General features: G+C 46.2%; 1 protein-coding gene across 4 annotated transcripts in view; it reads left to right on the forward strand.

The window, feature by feature from the left end:
* The first annotated feature begins 19,072 nt into the window (after positions 1-19,072).
* Positions 19,073-21,141, forward strand: part of NMU (neuromedin U) — a 128,528-nt gene continuing 126,459 nt past the window's right edge. The window contains exon 1 of one of the 4 annotated variants that reach the window (XM_069744455.1): positions 19,073-19,255. In XM_069744455.1, the coding sequence (XP_069600556.1) occupies positions 19,102-19,255 (154 nt within the window). In that variant the 5' untranslated portion in view covers positions 19,073-19,101. The remainder of the gene's footprint in view (positions 19,256-21,141) is intronic. The other 3 variants (XM_069744456.1, XM_069744454.1, XM_069744453.1) reach the window with 3 other exon arrangements.

The raw sequence follows: 21,141 nt of genomic DNA on the forward strand, positions 1-21,141 counted from the left end.
TATTTTTTTTCCTAAAGTCTCCCTGAAAAAAAAAAAAAAAACAAATCAGTGGGAGATTAATATTGCCCTTTCTGCTTGTGTGCCAGTCTTGACTCCTGGGTGTGCCATCTCTCTCTCTCTCTCCAATTGTGGGCCATAGAAAGCCTATTATTTTTTTAGCTTGATTTGGGTTCCAAAATCTACCTGAAAAAATCACTACATCAATCAGTGGGAGATAAATATTGGCCTCTGGGCTTGTGTGCCACTCCTGACTCCTGTGTGCGTCATCTCTCACTCAGTGGGCCATAGAAAGCCTTTTTTTGTTTTATTTGTTTTCTAAATTCTACCTGAAAAAATCATTTTATTTTATTTGGTTTCTAAATTCTTCCTGAAAAAAATCATTTTATTCTATTATTTTTTTTTCCTAAAGTCTCCCTGAAAAAAAAAAAAAAAACAAATCAGTGGGAGATTAATATTGCCCTTTCTGCTTGTGTGCCAGTCTTGACTCCTGGGTGTGCCATCTCTCACTCTCTCTCCAATTGTGGGCCATAGAAAGCCTATTATTTTTTTAGCTTGATTTGGGTTCCAAAATCTACCTGAAAAAATCACTACATCAATCAGTGGGAGATAAATATTGGCCTCTGGGCTTGTGTGCCACTCCTGACTCCTGTGTGCGTCATCTCTCACTCAGTGGGCCATAGAAAGCCTTTTTTTGTTTTATTTGTTTTCTAAATTCTACCTGAAAAAATCATTTTATTTTATTTGGTTTCTAAATTCTTCCTGAAAAAAATCATTTTATTCTATTATTTTTTTTTCCTAAAGTCTCCCTGAAAAAAAAAAAAAAAACAAATCAGTGGGAGATTAATATTGCCCTTTCTGCTTGTGTGCCAGTCTTGACTCCTGGGTGTGCCATCTCTCACTCTCTCTCCAATTGTGGGCCATAGAAAGCCTATTATTTTTTTAGCTTGATTTGGGTTCCAAAATCTACCTGAAAAAATCACTACATCAATCAGTGGGAGATAAATATTGACCTCTGGGCTTGTGTGCCACTCCTGACTCCTGTGTGCGTCATCTCTCACTCAGTGGGCCATAGAAAGCCTTTTTTTTTTTTTTATTTGTTTTCTAAATTCTCCCTGAAAAAATCATTTTATTTTATTTGGTTTCTAAATTCTTCCTGAAAAAATCATTTTATTCTATTTTTTTTTTTTCCTAAAGTCTCCCTGAAAAAAAAAAAAAAATCAAATCAGTGGGAGATTAATATTTACATTTGTGCTTCAGTGACAGTCCTGCGTGTGTGGCATCTCTCTCATTTGTTGCCACCAACAACAGAGTGTGTAACATTGTGCCTGATTTTCGTTGTGGTCTCACTCACCTGTAAAGGGGTAGCTAAATCATACTGAAGTTATAGCTCACCGTGTAAGTTGTGTGACAGCAACAAATACCGTTAGTTTGTTTACGTTTTTAAAACAATGAGGAAGTCTGGTGGAAGAGGTCGTGGCCGGGGGCGTTCATTGTCAGCTGGTAATGAGGGTAGTGGTAGTGGTGGAGCATCAGCTGGTCGTGGGAAAAAAAAATATTGCACCTAAGTCTGGAGCTGTGGAGCCAGGTTCGTCGTCTGGCTACACAAGGCCTCGAACGCTCCCTTTTCTGGGAGTAGGAAAATCGCTTTTAAAGCCGGAGCAGCAAGAGCCAGTTTTGGCTTATCTTGCTGACTCAGCCTCTAGCTCTTTTGCCTCCTCTCGTGAAACTGGTAAATGTCAAAGCAGCGCGTCGTTAGTGGATGTTCACTTGTCAGGGACAAGTCGCTTCCTTGTCCTCTTCAGCAAAAACAACAGAGAAGAATGCAGCAGGCGACACAACGGGTTACTCCATGGAGCTCTTTACACATACCGTCCCTGGCTTAGAAAGTGAAGCAGTTAACAGTCCATGCCCATTACAAGTTGAATCTGACATGGAGTGCACTGATGCACAGCCACAGCCAGACTACTATGCTGGTCCTTTGACTCAGACCACAACATTGCCCTCGCAGGGTAATGATCAAGAATCAGACCCTGATGAGACTATGTTTCCCCATCACGAACGCTATACCACCGACCGACACGGTGACACAGACGAAGTTGCACACGAGCTATAAGAAGAGGTAATAGATGACCCAGTTCTTGACCCCGATTGGCAGCCATTGGGGGAACAGGGTGCAGGTGGCAGCAGTTCTGAAGCGGAGGAGGAGGGGCCGCAGCAGGCATCAACATCGCAACAGGTTCCATCTGCCGGGCCCGTATCTTGCCCAAAACGCGTGGCAAAGCCAAAACCTGTTGGAGGACAGCGTGGCCATCCGGTTAAAGCTCAGTCTGCAATGCCTGAAAAGGTATCCGATGCTAGAAAGAGTGCAGTCTGGCATTTTTTTAAACAACATCCAATTGATCAGCGCAAAGTCATCTGTCAAAAATGTTCAACTACCTTAAGCAGAGGACAGAATCTGAAAAGTCTCAATACAAGTTGCATGCATAGACATTTAACCACCATGCATTTGCAAGCCTGGACTAACTACCAAACGTCCCTTAAGGTTGTAGCACCCTCGGCCAATGAAGCTAGTCAGCAACGCAACATCCCTTCCGGCAGTGTAGGGCCACCATTTTCCGCACCACCTGCAGTATCTGTGCAGGTTTCTTTGCCAGGCCAAAGCAGTCAGGGTCAGGGAATCACCTGTTTCGTAGTAGGAAACACTGCATCTAGGGCACCGGCGGCAACAATACCATCTCCCACCGTCTCTCAGTCTGCCATGTCCACCGGCACCCCCGCTAGTTCCACGATCTCCAGCTCTCCAGTCCAGGTCACCCTACATGAGACTATGGTTAGAAAAAGGAAGTACTTAGCCTCGCATCCGCGTACACAGGGTTTGAACGCCCACATAGCTAGACTAATCTCGTTAGAGATGATGCCCTACCGGTTAGTTGAAAGCGAAGCTTTCAAAGCCCTGATGGACTACGCTGTACCACGCTACGAGCTACCCAGTCGACACTTTTTTTCCAGAAAAGCCATCCCAGCCCTCCACCAGCATGTTAAAGAGCGCATCGTCCATGCACTCAGGCAATCTGTGAGCACAAAGGTGCACCTGACAACAGATGCATGGACCAGTAGGCATGGCCAGGGACGTTACGTGTCCATCACGGCACACTGGGTGAATGTTGTGGATGCAGGGTCCACAGGGGACAGCAAGTTTGGGACAGTTCTGCCTAGCCCACGGTCTAGGAAACAGTTGGCTGTAGCCGTTCGCACCCCCTCCTCCTCCTCTTCGTCCTACTGCAGAAGCGAGAGCTCGTCCACAGACCGCAGTCGCACAACCACTCCATTCGCAGCTGCCACTGTTGCACACCAGGTCTCCCATTATGGGGCAGCTACTGGCAAACGTCAGCAGGCTGTATTGGCTATGAAGTGTTTGGGCGACAACAGACACACCGCGGAAATTCTGTCCGAGTTCTTGCAGAAAGAAACGCAGTCGTGGCTGGGCACTGTAGATCTTGAGGCAGGCAAGGTAGTGAGTGATAACGGAAGGAATTTCATGGCTGCCATCTCCCTTTCCCAACTGAAACACATTCCTTGCCTGGCTCACACCTTAAACCTGGTGGTGCAGTGCTTCCTGAAAAGTTATCCGGGGTTATCCGACCTGCTCCTCAAAGTGCGTGGACTTTGCTCACATATCCGCCGTTCGCCCGTACACTCCAGCCGTATGCAGACCTATCAGCGTTCTTTGAACCTTCCCCAGCATCACCTAATCATAGACGTTGCAACAAGGTGGAACTCAACACTGCACATGCTTCAGAGACTGTGCGAACAGAGGCGGGCTGTTATGTTTTTGTGGGAGGATACACATACACGGGCAGGCAGTAGGATGGCAGACATGGAGTTGTCAGGTGTGCAGTGGTCGAAGATTCAAGACATGTGTCAAGTCCTTCAGTGTTTTGAGGAATGCACACGGCTGGTTAGTGCAGACAACGCCATAATAAGCATGAGCATCCCCCTAATGCGTCTGCTGATGCAAAGTTTGACGCACATAAAGGATCAGGCGTCTGCAGCTGAGGAAGAGGAAAGCCTTGATGACAGACAGCCATTGTCTGGCCAGGGCAGTGTACAGGACGAGTTAGCGGGCGAAGAGGAGGAGGAGGACGAGGAGGATGATGGGGATGATTATATTTTTAATGAGGAAGCTTTTCCGGGGCCACTGGAAATTGGTGGCGCGGCAAGGCCGGGTTCTGGTTTTTGGAGGGACACAAGTGACGTGGATTTGCCTGAAACTGCCCCTCAACCAAGCACAACCGCAGATTTGAGAACTGGAACTTTGGCCCACATGGCGGATTATGCCTTACGTATCCTCAAAAGGGACACACGCATAACTAAAATGATGAACGATGACGATTACTGGTTGGCCTGCCTCCTTGATCCTCGCTATAAAGGCAAATTGCAAAATATAATGCCACATGAGAACTTGGAACTAATATTAGCAACCTAACAATCAACTCTTGTTGACCGTTTGCTTCTGGCATTCCCTGCACACAGCGCCCGTGATCGTTCTCACACGAGCTGCAGGGGCCAGCAGACCAGATGAGTTAGAGGGGCAGAAATCAGAAGTGGCGTTGGCCAGAGGGGTTTTCTGACCAGGTTGTGGAGTGATTTTGCTATGACCGCAGACAGGACAGGTACTGCAGCATCAATTCAAAGTGACAGGAGACAACATTTGTCCAGTATGGTTACAAACTATTTTTCATCCCTTATCGATGTTCTCCCTCAACCGTCATTCCCATTTGATTACTGGGCATCAAAATTAGACACCTGGCCAGAATTGGCAGAATATGCATTGCAGGAGCTTGCTTGCCCGGCAGCTAGTGTCCTATCAGAAAGAGTATTCAGTGCTGCAGGTTCAATACTAACAGAAAAAAGGACTCGTCTGGCTACCCAAAATGTAGATGATCTAACCTTCATTAAAATGAACCACAACTGGATTTCGAAATCTTTTGCCCCACCTTGCCCGGCTGACACCTAGCTTTCCTATGAAAAGGTCTTGCCTGTGGACTATTCTGAATGCCTTTTCCAATCTCGTAATTTTCTGCACCTGATTGTCCAGCATATGACATGTTTACACCTCACTAAATGGCCAAACTCCCCACATGGGGCCGTGGTATCGACACTTGGCGACAGCACCCGTGAGAGTGCTGTTTGTCTGAAGAGGTGGGTGTGCCCGCTTTTGGTCGACGGCACTGCCACTGGGTCCCTCCTAGTACAATAAAGTGTCTCTGGCGGTGGTGGTGCGCACCCAACGTCAGACACACCGTTGTAATATGAGGGGCCCTGGGCCTGTACCGCCGGCCACAAGACAGTTCCCCCCCCAGCTCAAACAGTGCTCTACCACTTGCAAAATTATCTCACAGCTCCACCAATGTTTAGTCTATGCGCTGACATCCTTCAATGCCTGCCACTGACAATACCATTGTATTGACATTTTTGTTATGTTAGGCCTTCGAAGCCTGTCTGCGGTCACTCCTTCCACTATGCCTCCACTGACCACACCACTGCTGCCCGTGTACCCCTGGAACCAATTTAAAATTGCCTACAGCCAGCCCAATTTTTTTATTTTAGGCCTTCGATGCCTGTCTGCGGTCACTCCTTCCACTAGGCCTCCACTGACCAAACCACTGCTGCCCGTGTACCCATGGAACCAATTTAAAATTGCCTACAGCCATGTGTTATTATTTTAGGCCTTCGATGCCTGTCTGCGGTCACTCCTTCCACTAGGCCTCCACTGACCACACCACTGCTGCCCGTGTACCCCTGGAACCAATTTAAAATTGCCTACAGCCATGTGTTATTATTTTAGGCCTTCGATGCCTGTCTGCGGTCACTCCTTACAATATGCCTCCACTGACCACACCACTGCTGCCCGTGTACCCCTGGAACCAATTTAAAATTGCCTACAGCCAGCCCAATTTTTTTATTTTAGGCCTTCGATGCCTGTCTGCGGTCCGTTCTTTCTACTACTACTACACTGACCAGGCCACTGCTGCCCGTGTACCCCTGGAACCAATTTAAAATTGCCTACAGCCATGTGTTATTATTTTAGGCCTTCGATGCCTGTCTGCGGTCACTCCTTCCACTAGGCCTCCACTGACCACACCACTGCTGCCCGTGTACCCCTGGAACCAATTTAAAATTGCCTACAGCCAGCCCAATTTTTTTATTTTAGGCCTTCGATGCCTGTCTGCGGTCACTCCTTCCACTAGGCCTCCACTGACCACACCACTGCTGCCCGTGTACCCCTGGAACCAATTTAAAATTGCCTACAGCCATGTGTTATTATTTTAGGCCTTCGATGCCTGTCTGCGGTCACTCCTTCCACTAGGCCTCCACTGACCACACCACTGCTGCCCGTGTACCCCTGGAACCAATTTAAAATTGCCTACAGCCAGCCCAATTTTTTTATTTTAGGCCTTCGATGCCTGTCTGCGGTCCGTTCTTTCTACTACTACTACACTGACCAGGCCACTGCTGCCCGTGTTCACCTGGAACCAATTTAAAATTGCCAACAGCAATGTGTTATTATGTTAGGCCTTCGATGCCTGTTTGCGGTCACTCCTTCCAATAGTTCTCCACTGACCAGACCAATGCTGGCCGTGTACCCCTGGAACCCAGCTGAAAGTGCATGTAGCCTCCTTTTTTTCTTTGTTTTATATTTAGAAAGCCCAGATGAACTACGCTGTGCAACGGTTCAAGCTACCCAGTCGACATTTCTTTTGCGAGAAAAGCCATCCCAGCCCTCCACCGGCATGAAAAAGTCTGCATTGTCATAGCACTCAGGCAATCAAACAGTAGAAAGGTGCACCTGACAAGAGACGCATGGACCAGTAGGCATGTCCACAAAAAGTTACGTGTCCATTACGGCGCACTGGGTTAATGTGTTGGATGCATGGTCCACAGGGGACAGCCTACAAAGTCTGTCTGCAGTCCCTAATTCCAATTTTCCTCCGCTGACCACACCACTGCTGCCCGTGTACCCCTGGAACCAATTTTACAGTATCTACAGCCTAATTTTGTTATGTTAGGCCTACTACGCCTGTCTGCGGTCCCTCCTTCCAATACTCGTCCACTGACCACACCACTGCTGCCCGTGGACCCCTGGAACCTATTTTTAATTGCATAGAGCATCCTTTTTTTAATAGTAGGCGTACAAAGTCTGTCTGCGGTCCACTATTGAAATTGTCCTCCACTGCCCAGAGCACTGCTGCTTGTGTACCCCTGTAACTTTTTTAAGCTGCAGTGAGCCACATTTTTGGGTTAAGTCCTACTACCTGTGTCTGTCTGCGCCACTCAATTCAGCTGTGTTCCTTTGAAAAAAGCTGAGCGTCAATAGTCTTGTTTTCAGCCTCTAGGAATTTTAAAACTGCATTGGGGGTACAACTTTGGTAGGGCCTACTAACGGTGTCTGCCTCCCCAAGGTGTGCCCCAGGTTTCCTCGCCATTGCTTCGATCTTAATGCTCTCGTTTAGTAGTTGTTGGAAACTACACTGCATTAGGCCTACAAATTGGGTAGGGGGTATAGAGAGATGGTGTGTTCCACTCCAAGGTGTTCTCCAGGTTGCCTTTCCTGAGCTTCGATCTTCATGCTCTCGTTTAGTAGTTGTTGGAAACTACACTGCATTAGGCCTACAAATTGGGTATGGGGTGTAAAGAGATGGTGTTTTCCACTCCAAGGTGTTCTCCAGGTTGCCTTTCCTGAGCTTCGATCTTCCGGCTCTCGTTTAGTAGTTCTTGGAAACTACACTGCATTAGGCCTACAAATTGGGTATGGGGTGTAGAGAGATGGTGTGTTCCACTCCAAGGTGTTCTCCAGGTTGCCTTTCCTGAGCTTCGATCTTCCGGCTCTCGTTTAGTAGTTGTTGGAAACTACGCTGCATTAGGCCTACAAATTGGGTATGGGGTGTAGAGAGATGGTGTGTTCCACTCCAAGGTGTTCCCCAGGTTTCCTCGCCAATGCTTCGATCTTCATGCTCTCGTTTAGTAGTTGTTGGAAACTACACTGCATTAGGCCTACAAATTGGGTATGGGGTGTAGAGAGATGGTGTGTTCCACTCCAAGGTGTTCTCCAGGTTGCCTTTCCTGAGCTTCGATCTTCCGGCTCTCGTTTAGTAGTTCTTGGAAACTACACTGCATTAGGCCTACAAATTGGGTATGGGGTGTAGAGAGATGGTGTGTTCCACTCCAAGGTGTTCTCCAGGTTGCCTTTCCTGAGCTTCGATCTTCCGGCTCTCGTTTAGTAGTTGTTGGAAACTACGCTGCATTAGGCCTACAAATTGGGTATGGGGTGTAGAGAGATGGTGTGTTCCACTCCAAGGTGTTCCCCAGGTTTCCTCGCCAATGCTTCGATCTTCATGCTCTCGTTTAGTAGTTGTTGGAAACTACACTGCATTAGGCCTACAAATTGGGTAAGGGGTGTAGAGAGATGGTGTGTTCCACTCCAAGGTGTTCTCCAGGTTGCCTTTCCTGAGCTTCGATCTTCCGGCTCTCGTTTAGTAGTTGTTGGAAACTACGCTGCATTAGGCCTACAAATTGGGTATGGGGTGTAGAGAGATGGTGTGTTCCACTCCAAGGTGTTCTCCAGGTTGCCTTTCCTGAGCTTCGATCTTCATGCTCTCGTTTAGTAGTTGTTGGAAACTACACTGCATTAGGCCTACAAATTGGGTAAGGGGTGTAGAGAGATGGTGTGTTCCACTCCAAGGTGTTCTCCAGGTTGCCTTTCCTGAGCTTCGATCTTCCGGCTCTCGTTTAGTAGTTCTTGGAAACTACACTGCATTAGGCCTACAAATTGGGTATGGGGTGTAGAGAGATGGTGTGTTCCACTCCAAGGTGTTCTCCAGGTTGCCTTTCCTGAGCTTCGATCTTCCGGCTCTCGTTTAGTAGTTGTTGGAAACTACGCTGCATTAGGCCTACAAATTGGGTATGGGGTGTAGAGAGATGGTGTGTTCCACTCCAAGGTGTTCTCCAGGTTACCTTTCCTGAGCTCCGATCTTCCGGCTCTCGTTTAGTAGTTGTTGGAAACTACACTGCATTAGGCCTACAAATTGGGTATGGGGTGTAGAGAGATGGTGTGTTCCACTCCAAGGTGTTCTCCAGGTTGCCTTTCCTGAGCTTCGATCTTCCGGCTCTCGTTTAGTAGTTGTTGGAAACTACGCTGCATTAGGCCTACAAATTGGGTATGGGGTGTAGAGAGATGGTGTGTTCCACTCCAAGATGTTCCCCAGGTTTCCTCTCCATTGCTTCGATCTTCATGCTCTCGTTTAGTAGTTGTAGAAAACTACACTGCATTAGGCCTACAAATTGGGTATGGGGTGTAGAGAGATGGTGTGTTCCACTCCAAGGTGTTCCCCAGGTTTCGTCCACATTGCTTCGGTCTTCCGACTCTCGTTTAGTAGTTGTAGAAAACTACACTGCATTAGGCCTACAAATTGGGTATGGGGTGTAGAGAGACGGTGTGTTACACTCCAAGGTGTTCCCCAGGTTTCGTCCACATTGCTTCGATCTTCCGACTCTCGTTTAGTAGTTGTTGAAAACTACACTGCATTAGGCCTACAAATTGGGTATGGGGTGTAGAGAGATGGTGTGTTCCACTCCAAGGTGTTCTCCAGGTTGCCTTTCCTGAACTTCTATCTTCAGGCTCTCATTAAATTGTAGTTAAATGGAACAACTGCATTTGGCGTACTAGTTGGTTTGGGGCCTACTATCGGTGTCTGCCACTCCTTGCTGTTCTCCTGGTTTCCTGTCCTGAAATTCCATTTTCAGGCTCTTGTTAAGTAGTTGTTAATGTTAGACTGCATTTGGCCTACTAGTTGGGTTGGGGCCTACTATCGGTGTCTGCCACTCCTTGCTGTTCTCCTCAACTGAACAAAGCTGGGCCGCCTGTTTACTACGGTTGCCAATTTTGAACTGCATGTCGACTACTTACTGATTTGGGCCTACTCTCTGTGTCAGCCTCTCATTCCAGTTGTCCTCCACTGCAATGCCCCCTGGTTAGTCCTGTGTTACCAATTTTGAACTGCATTTAGCCCACTTTATTCTTTGGGCCAATATCTGTGTTTCCTCCTCATCCTGCCCATTGCCCAGCCAGTGATAGATGAGTCTGCTGGTACATTGACCCATAACGCAAAATTCCCCGTGCACGCTACACAGCAAGATTGTGACCCTGCTGAAAGTCAGGTTCCTCTTCCCGCATACCATACCACCTTACACGGGGACAAAGAGGAAGGTGCAGATGAAAGTGCAGGTTCCTTCATCAGGTGGGGGGAGGAATACTAGTTGGCGACGTCACTGGCACAGGGCCTCTCATAGTACGCAAAAGTGTTGCTGCCGGTGGGAGGCGCCCCCGCCGTGCAAACACACTGTTGTACTTTGAGGGGCCCTGTGCCAGTGCCAATGCCAACGAGTGGGCCCCCCCTGCTTGCTCAGGATCACAGCACTTGCAAAGTTTAAATACTTACCTCTCCCTGCTCCACTGCTGTGACGTGGTCCAGATTTACTGGGCCCACTAATTACTTGAACCAGCCCTACCCCCCACAACTTTAGCCAAATGACCCCCAATTTCAAATGCCTTCCAATTATTATAAGGTAAATTACGATTGACAAGCTTCTTTAACAAGAATGGATGTTTTTGCCATTAAAATGGGCAGTGTAGGTGTTTTCCTGGCCTCCACTCACTGCCGACTATGCTCCCCCATTGACTTGCATTGGGTTTCGTGTTTCGGGCGATACCCGACTTTTCGCGATAATCGGCCGATTCCACTCGACTCGACTTCTAAGATAGTCGGGTTTCGCGAAACACGGCTCGACTCTAAAAAGGTCAAGGTCGCTCAACCCTAATTATGTTTACATTGTTCAAAGCATTTCCAAATTTTGTATGTCTTTCCTAACATGTATTGTTGTTCTTCTTTACCCAGTCTGGGAGTACTGGATTTAACCGGGGGTGGGGGGGGAGGAAAGGGGGGGAGTGCATCGCCCCAAAGTCCTGGTCGTTGCAGTAATGTCGCTCTGCCACTAAGGGAAGTGATGTTATGTCTGATGGCACTAAAGGAGTTCACCTGACCAGGTATCACAAGCACACATTACACTTCACACTCCGGCCACCAGGGGGAGCAAAAGGCACTATGTATTAGGCCACTCCTCACACTGGTAAAACTGGGGGTCGGATAGGAAGTTAGAATAGAACGCAGCCTGGGAGAGCTCCAGGGAGGACCTGTCAGGGGTGGGTTCCTGACAGGGGCCTGGCAGAAAGGATAGAGAGTGACGGAACTGCGCCTGCACTACCTTGCGGCGGTATCTCAAGGAAGGACACGAAGAGAAGGATATTGTGGAAAAGTGAGAAACGAGATCAAAGCACAAAGGAGAGCCAGTAGGAGTCGTGCCTCGAGAACAGCAACATCCTACTGAGGCGCGTAGCCGGTGACCGGAACACCGAGGGAGTAACTGACTTCAAGCATTACTTCAAATACCGCAGGACAGTTGATTATAGGTTGGCTGTCTACCATACATCACCTAAGAAGACATAGGGGGTAAGCGTGGAGAGGAGCGTCTCTAGAGTCCCAGACTAGCTCCGAGCCTTCCCGTCAAATGGGTGCATCCTATCCAGATAAACTTGGGGGACGGAGAGAGAGAGAAAGAAGGAACACGAGAGTTGTGAGGACTATCACGAATGCTCTGCAGGGAAGGACTACAACACACAGGGGCTAGTGGTAGGCTCTGATTTCCACCTGCAAAGGGAACTCTGGATGTGCCTTAGGACCGGCCGGTCTCAGACAGCCCTGTTAACAGTGCTCTGGATTGAGGATCCCGAAGTCTTCAGTAAAAGGTAAAGAGACTACAACCCTGTGTCCTCGTTATTAACTGCGCCTCACATCATCGCCACCTACTCTACTGGGAAGCCCTGGGGATATACTTCACCTGTGGGAAGGTATACCATCTAGCTGCCATTCCATCACCCCAGCGGACCCCTAAGCAGCGTCGGTCATCCTGTCCGAACACCACAGGTGGCATCACGAACCCTTGACAAACTGCCATCACCCCTTTTATTGGGCGCCCCTTAGCAGGGTCACGGACCGGGTCCAGCCACCGTGACATCCCCAGCACCGAGACAGAGGACCGGCACCGAGTAACCTGTGGCCCTGTGTCTGGGGGCGCTCCACTCAGACCCCTTGGGAGACCATATGCTGGTGCGGTTGGCCCTAAGTTCCTCCTAATGCAGGACAATGCCAGACGACATGTGGCCGGAGTGTGTCAGCAGTTCCTGCAAGATGAAGGCATTGAAGCTATGGACTGGCCCGTCCGTTTCCCAGACCTGAATCTGATTGCGCACATCTGGGACATCATGTCTCGCTCCATCCCCTACGTCACCTTGCACCACAGACTATCCAGGAGTTGTCAGATGCTTTAGTCCAGGTCTGGGAGGAGATCCCTCAAGACCATCCACAGCCACATCAGGAGCATGCCCAGGCGTTGTACAGTAGGGAGGTCATACAGGCACATGGAGGCCACACACACACAATGCTGAGCATCTTTTCCTTGTCATGAGGCATTTCCATTAAAGTTGGATCAGCCTGTAATTTGATTTTCCACTTTGATTTTGAGTATCATTCCAAATCAAGACCTCCATGGGATATTCATTTTGATTTACATTGATACATTCCACCATGCAATGAATAAAAATTTGCAACTGGAATATTTCATTCAGAGATATCTAGGATTTTTAGGTATTTTAGTGTTCCCTTTATTTTTTTGACCACTATACAGGTCCTTCTCAAAAAATTAGCATATAGTGTTAAATTTCATTATTTACCATAATGTAATGATTACAATTAAACTTTCATATATTATAGATTCATTATCCACCAACTGAAATTTGTCACGTCTTTTATTGTTTTAATACTGATGATTTTGGCATACAACTCCTGATAACCCAAAAAACCTGTCTCAATAAATTAGCATATTTCACCCATCCAATCAAATAAAAGTGTTTTTTAATAACAAACAAAAAAACCATCAAATAATAATGTTCAGTTATGCACTCAATACTTGGTCGGGAATCCTTTGGCAGAAATGACTGCTTCAATGCGGAGTGGCATGGAGGCAATCAGCCTGTGACACTGCTGAGATGTTATGGAGGCCCAGGATGCTTCAATAGCGGCCTTAAGCTCATCCAGTGTGTTGGGTCTTGCGTCTCTCAACTTTCTCTTCACAATATCCCACAGATTCTCTATGGGGTTCAGGTCAGGAGAGTTGGCAGGCCAATTGAGCACAGTAATACCATGGTCAGTAAACCATTTACCAGTGGTTTTGGCACTGTGAGCAGGTGCCAGGTCGTGCTGAAAAATGAAATCTTCATCTCCATAAAGCATTTCAGCCGATGGAAGCATGAAGTGCTCCAAAATCTCCTGATAGCTAGCTGCATTGACCCTGCCCTTGATGAAACACAGTGGACCAACACCAGCAGCTGACATGGCACCCCACACCATCACTGACTGTGGGTACTTGACACTGGACTTCAGGCATTTTGGCATTTCCTTCTCCCCAGTCTTCCTCCAGACTCTGGCACCTTGATTTCCGAATGACATGCAAAATTTGCTTTCATCAGAAAAAAGTACTTGGGACCACTTAGCAACAGTCCAGTGCTGCTTCTCTGTAGCCCATTTCGGCACCTGTAGCCCATTTCCTGCACACGCCTGTGCACGGTGGCTCTGGATGTTTCCACACCAGACTCAGTCCACTGCTTCCTCAGGTTCCCCAAGGTCTGGAATCGGTCCTTCTCCACAATCTTCCTCAGGGTCCGGTCTCCTCTTCTCGTTGTACAGCGTTTTCTGCCACATTGTTTCCTTCCAACAGACTTACCATTGAGGTGCCTTGATACAGCACTCTGGGAACAGCCTATTTGTTGAGAAATTTCTTTCTGGGTCTTACCCTCTTGCTTGAGGGTGTCAATGATGGCCTTCTTGACATCTGTCAGGTCGCTAGTCTTACCCATGATGGGGGTTTTGAGTAATGAACCAGGCAGGGAGTTTATAAAAGCCTCAGGTATCTTTTGCATGTGTTTAGAGTTAATTAGTTGATTCAGAAGATTAGGGTAATAGGTCGTTTAGAGAACCTTTTCTTGATATGCTAATTTATTGAGACAGGTTTTTTGGGTTATCAGGAGTTGTATGCCAAAATCATCAGTATTAAAACAATAAAAGACCTGACAAATTTCAGTTGGGGGATAATGAATCTATAATATATGAAAGTTTAATTGTAATCATTACATTATGGTAAATAATGAAATTTAACACTATATGCTAATTTTTTGAGAAGGACCTGTATATACAGAGCAAAGGTTTGGACACACCTTCTCATTTCCGTGACAGACAAACAGACTGAAGTGGAAGACAGACAAACAGACGGAAGTGGACCTTAGACGATTATATATATGGATATATATATACAGTACAGAGCAAAAGTTTGGACAGATCTTCTCATTTAAAGATTTTTCATTTTCATGACTATGAAAATTGTACATTCACATTGAAGGCATCAAAACTATGAATTAACACATGTAGAATTATATACTTAACAAAAAAGTGTGAAACAACTGAAAGTATGTCTTATATTCTAGGTTCTTCAAAGTAGCCACCTTTTGCTTTGATGACTGCTTTGCACACTCCTGGCAGTCTCTTGATGAGCTTCAAGTGGTAGTGGAAATGATTGGCCAGCTGGCTGCAACCAATCAGCGACTGGCACAGTCCGGCCGCGAATTGTCCCCTCCCTACTCCTCTCCAGTCAGTGCCCCCTCCATACTCCCCTCCATAGCCCACAGAGCATTTTAGCAGTCCGTTAACGCTGCCATTAACCCTGTAAGTGTGATGAACTTTTTACTATTGATGCTGCCTATGCAGCATCAATAGTAAAAACATATATTGTTAAAAATAATAAAAAAAAACAAAAAACATTATATTCTCACCTTCCGGCGTCCGCAGCAGCCTTTCCCACTCCTCGCGATGCTCTGGTCCCAAGAATGCATTGCGCAAACGACCCAAGGTTACGTAGTGGTCTCGCGAGACAGCTACATCATCACAGGTTATTGCAGCAAGGCATTACTGGGAACGGAGCATCGCTAAAGGCCTGGGCTGGAACCGAGGGCCGCCGGTAGGTGAGTATATACGGTAGCTATTTTTTATTTTAATTATTTTTTTAACAGGGATATGGTGCCCTCATTGCTATATTATACGTGGGCTGTGTTATATACCATGTGGGCTGTGTTACATACTGCATGGGCTGTGTTATATACTGAGTTGGCTGTGTTGTATACTACATCGCTGTGCTATGTACTACATGGGCTGTGCTATATACTACATGGCTGTGCAATATACTACGTGGCTGTGCTATATACTGTGTGGCTGTGTTATATACTACGTCGGCTGTGTTATATACTGCGTGGGCTGTGCTATATACTAGGTGGGCTGTGCTATATACTACGTGGGCTGTGTAATGATCAACACAAGAGGAACTCAGTGCACATTAACCCCTGAGCCCAAAGGAAGAGATCCAAAAAATGCCCATAAAATATCAAATTTTATTACCACAAGTTAAAATGACAGGTATGGTATAAATACAAAAAACACCCAGGGGACTGGAATACACCCTTAGTAATATGGTATAAGGTATATCACCACATATAGCAAATTCCATAGTTTCTGAAAATGAATCATTGCTGTAGGCTACTTAGATATTGCCTGATCTGCCCAACACATAAAATACCACATTACACAGTGCCCTAAATAGGTATACTTAGCACGTCATGCAGATGTAGGCACAGATATTAGAGCATATATTACCTTACAGCTGTAGGTTAAATAAAGCAGAAAGTCCGATTTCTGATGGTTAGGTGGCACAGTGGATCCAATGTGAGGTGATTCCTGGGTGATTCCGTGCTCCCGTCGCCCCGACGCACGTTTCGCCCTTAGCTTCTTCCGGGGGCGTCCGATTTCACCATCAGAAATCGGACTTTCCGCTTTATTTAACCTACAGCTGTAAGGTAATATATGCTCTAATATCTGTGCCTACATCTGCATGACGTACTAAGTATACCTATTTAGGGCACTGTGTAATGTGGTATTTTATATGTTGGGCAGATCAGGCAATATCTAAGTAGCCTACAGCAATGATTAATTTTCAGAAACTGTGGAATTTGCTATATGTGGTGATATACCTTATACCATATTACTAAGGGTGTATTCCGGTCCCCTGGGTGTTTTTTGTATTTGTACCATACCTGTAATTTTCACTTGTGGTAATAAAATGTGATATTTTATGGGCATTTTTTGGTTCTCTTGCATTGGGCTCAGGGGTTAATGCGCACTGAGTTCCTCTTATGTTGATCAATAGACTTTTGACGTGCCAATTAGCATTTTTGGGACATTTGGTTGAATAATCATGTGGGCTGTGTAATATACTGCATGGGCTGTGCTATATACTACGTGGCTGTGCTATATACTACGTGCCTGTGCTATATACTACGTGGGCTGTGTTATATACTACGTGGGCTGTGTTTTATACTGCGTGGGCTGTGTTATATACTGCATGGGCTGTGTTATATACTGTGTGGGCTGTGCTATATACTACGTGCCTGTGCTATATACTATCGTGGGCTGTGTTATATACTACGTGGGCTGTTATATACTGCATGGGCTGTTATATACTTTGTGGGCTGTGTCATATACTGCGTGGGATGTGCTATATACTACGTGGCTGTGCTATATACTACGTGCCTGTGCTATATACTACGTGCCTGTGCTATATACTACGTGGGCTGTGTTATATACTACGTGGGCTGTGTTTTATACTGCGTGGGCTGTGTTATATACTGCATGGGCTGTGTTATATACTGTGTGGGCTGTGCTATATACTACGTGCCTGTGCTATATACTATCGTGGGCTGTGTTATATACTACGTGGGCTGTTATATACTGCGTGGGCTGTTATATACTTTGTGGGCTGTGTTATATACTGCGTGGGCTGTGCTATATACTACATGGGCTGTGCTGTATGCTACGTGGGCTGTGCTATATACTGCGTGGGTTGTGTTATATACTATGTGGGCTGTGTTATGTACTGCATGGGCTGTGCTATATACTATGTGGCTCTGCAATATACTACGTGGCTGTGCTATATACTATGTGGCTGTGTTATATACTACGTAGCTGTGCTATATACTACATGCCTGTGCTATATACTACGTGGCTGTGCAATATACTACGTGGTTGTGCTATATACTACGTGGCTGTGCTATATACTACGTAGCCTGTGCTATATACTACATGGCTATTCTATATACTACGTAGCTGTGCTATATACTACGTGCCTGTGCTATATACTACGTGCCTGTGCTATATACTACGTGGCTGTACTATATACTAGGTGGGCTGTGTTATATGCTACGTGGGCTGTGAGACTCTTTCACCCGGGGCCCTCAAAAACCTGGAGCTGGTCCTGGCTTCACTGATTGGTCACGCCCGGCCGGCCGCAAACAATCAGCGACAGATGCAGTCTGGCCGCGAATTGGCGCAGGATTTGAACCACGCTTCGCTAATTGGTCGCGCCCGGCCGGCCGAATCCTGTGTATTCATTGCACTATTCTGAAATCATAAATAAACTACATATATATTCTAGAACACCCGATGCGTTAGAATTGGGCCACCATCTAGTGTGTATATATATATACACGCACGTCTATCTCTCTCTATATATCTAGGTTACAATCCCTTTTAAAATACTCTACTTATCTAAAAATAAAAATTGTAGCGACACTTTACCAAGAAAAATGTTACGTCATGTGAAAAATTCACCTTTAAACATAAATTGTAAATTGTAATGATTTGAGTAAATCCCAGAGAGGAGTTTACACAGTAACTAGTAATAAGGTCTCATTAGTGAGGCAATAAGTCAGTACAGATCGGATTAACCTGCTAATCGCACAATGAGTGAGAACCAGCACTAGATCAGCACCATGGAGCTGTCCACATAATGCTCAGGCCTGGGGCTAGAGCGGGCTGGAGGACCGGGTATCATTGATCTTCTTTGGTTATTGATCTTTCTATCAGACCTTTGCACTAGGGGCATGGTGATCCATCCTGGTGATCAGTCATGGTGATCCATCCTGGTGATCAGTCATAGTGATCTGTCCTGGTGATCAGTCATGGTGATCCATCCTGGTGATCAGTCATAGTGATCTGTCCTGGTGATCAGTCATGGTGATCCATCCTGGTGATCAGTCATAGTGATCTGTCCTGGTGATCAGTCATGGTGATCCATCCTGGTGATCAGTCATAGTGATCTGTCCTGGTGATCAGTCATGGTGATCCGTCCTGGTGATCAGTCATAGTGATCTGTCCTGCTGATCCGTCCTGGTGATCAGTCATAGTGATCTGTCCTGGTGATCAGTCATGGTGATCCATCCTGGTGATCCGTCCTGGTGATCCGTCCTGGTGATCAGTCATGGTGATCCATCCTGGTGATCAGTCATAGTGATCTGTCCTGGTGATCAGTCATGGTGATCCGTCCTGGTGATCAGTCATAGTGATCTGTCCTGGTGATCCGTCCTGGTGGTCAGTCATAGTGATCTGTCCTGGTGATCAGTCCTGGTGATCCATCCTGGTGATCCGTCCTGGTGATCAGTCATAGTGATCTGTCCTGGTGATCCGTCCTGGTGGTCAGTCATAGTGATCTGTCCTGGTGATCAGTCATGGTGATCCATCCTGGTGATCCGTCCTGGTGATCAGTCATGGTGATCCATCGTGGTGATCCATCCTGGTGATAGCTATACATATCCAGGACCCGTCTGATCACCTTTTGTTAGTTTGTCTGTAGTTGTTGCTGTTTTCCCCCCGCAGCCTGCGCAGTGACAGGAGTCGGTGCACACAGGACGGATAGCGCCGCGGTGCTGCCCCCGGTGATGCACTCGGTGTGGGCTGATGACGCGTCCGCTCCTCCACGTGGCTACACTATAAAGCGCAGTTTGTAGCGCAGCGCAGGAAGAAGCCCCGTCAGCACTGCGCCCTATCTGCCATGCTGAGCCCCAGCTCCTGTAGGCGGCCGGCTATGCAGAAAGTGAGCGAGGACCCAGCGCAGAGCAGGGGCCACCAGCACAGCCCCGGGGGGCATCCGACCTGCCGGCTGCTCCTCCTCATCGTCTTCATATCGTGGACAAGCATCTGTGAAGGTAATGATCTCACCATGTCACAGAGGTAGAGCGTTCTGCCTGCCGTATAACCCACAGTCTGTGGAACTACAAGTCTCAGCGTGCCCGTGCCTTACACCATGTAACCGGCGGCTCTGGACTTTGCGGACACTTGTAGGCACAGAACTCTGGATGAAGGGAGTTCTGACCATGTGCCACACAGGACTGGCAAACCTTAGAGTTCATACTTTGGGTTTTGAAGGGAACAGAAATTGAGTAACAGCTGGGGAAAGTTTCCTTGTGATAGTTCTGTTAATGAGCCATGCACATCTGCTGTGGCACTACAAGTCTCAGGATGCTCTGACAGCAGACAGTGTCAGGGCAGCACTGAGGGACACTGATGTCAGGGACAGGCTCAGTCTGTATGTTTAGTCTCCAACCCAAGTGGAACTACAGGTCTCAGCATGCTCATGGTTTTCTTAGCTATTTCTGCAGTGTAAGGCTACCCAGCTCACAGATGGGCTTAGGCTGTGATGGATCTGGGATTGTACTTAGGATTACATAGACTATGGAATGGGACAGGACCTGATGGGGCTCACTGGGCTCATCATCATCAGTGATAGAGATAATGTCTGTGCTTCTTGTTACTTGCTGCCAACACCCAGTAATGTAAATGTCATCCCACTGTGCCGGACTGGTGAGACTGGAGCCAGCATGCCACAACATGCCACAACATGCCACAACATGCCACAACAACATGCCACAACATGCCACAACATGCCACAACATGCCACAACAACATGCCACAACATGCCACAACATGCCACAACAACATGCCACAACAACATGCCACAACAACATGCCACAACAACATGCCACAACAACATGCCACAACAACATGCCACAACATGCCACAACAACATGCCACAACATGCCACAACAACATGCCACAACATGCCACAACATGCCACAACAACATGCCACAACAACATGCCACAACATGCCACAACAACATGCCACAACAACATGCCACAACAACATGCCACAACATGCCACAACAACATGCCACAACAACATGCCATCTGTCAGGTGCCTCAGGACTACCTGCCCGCTTCCCACTGCTGACCTTTCAATACACACATGGAGAACTCCGCTTTCCTGCCTGCTCTCATAACCTGGTTTTCTCCAAATACTGCTCATTAAAATGTCATACATCAGACAAAGTAGGAACTGACAGCGGGGTAAAATGAGATTATTAGAGGCCAGCACTATGTGGACTGGAGCAGAAAAAAGCATAGTATATATATATATATATATATATATATATATATATATATATATATATATATATATATATATATATATATAGTTATATAGTTATATATATATAGTTACATATATAGTTATATATAGTTATGTATATTAAATATATATTTTTTGGTGATTTTTTTAAAATTATATACATATATTGTGCAGTAGAATTAACAGAGACTTTACCTTAAAATAAATAAAAATAGTCCTATAGTATATAATATATGTATATGAAAATAAAAATAAGAATATATATATATTTTTTACTATAAATATAAAAAATATAAAAATAGCATAACTGTAGATGTGTGTATATGTGTGTATGTGTATATATATATATATGTACGTATATATATGTATATATATATATATATATATATTTATATATATATATACACAGTTCTGCTCTTTTTACCACCATGTGTGTCACTATTAGTAGCAGGTGCATGACACCTTTATTTCTCTTTAGGTGACTTGTGAGCCATACATTCAGATGTAGCAGATCTGCTTCGCAGCTATAATAACTCAACAGTAAATAAAAAAAAAAAAAAAATTCGCTCTGCGACATCAGTTTTGTCTTTTTTGTGTTGGAATAATCGGTTAATGGTAAAAGTTCC

The sequence above is a fragment of the Ranitomeya imitator genome, chromosome 1 (assembly GCF_032444005.1).
Source record: "Ranitomeya imitator isolate aRanImi1 chromosome 1, aRanImi1.pri, whole genome shotgun sequence".
NCBI lineage: Eukaryota > Metazoa > Chordata > Amphibia > Anura > Dendrobatidae > Ranitomeya > Ranitomeya imitator.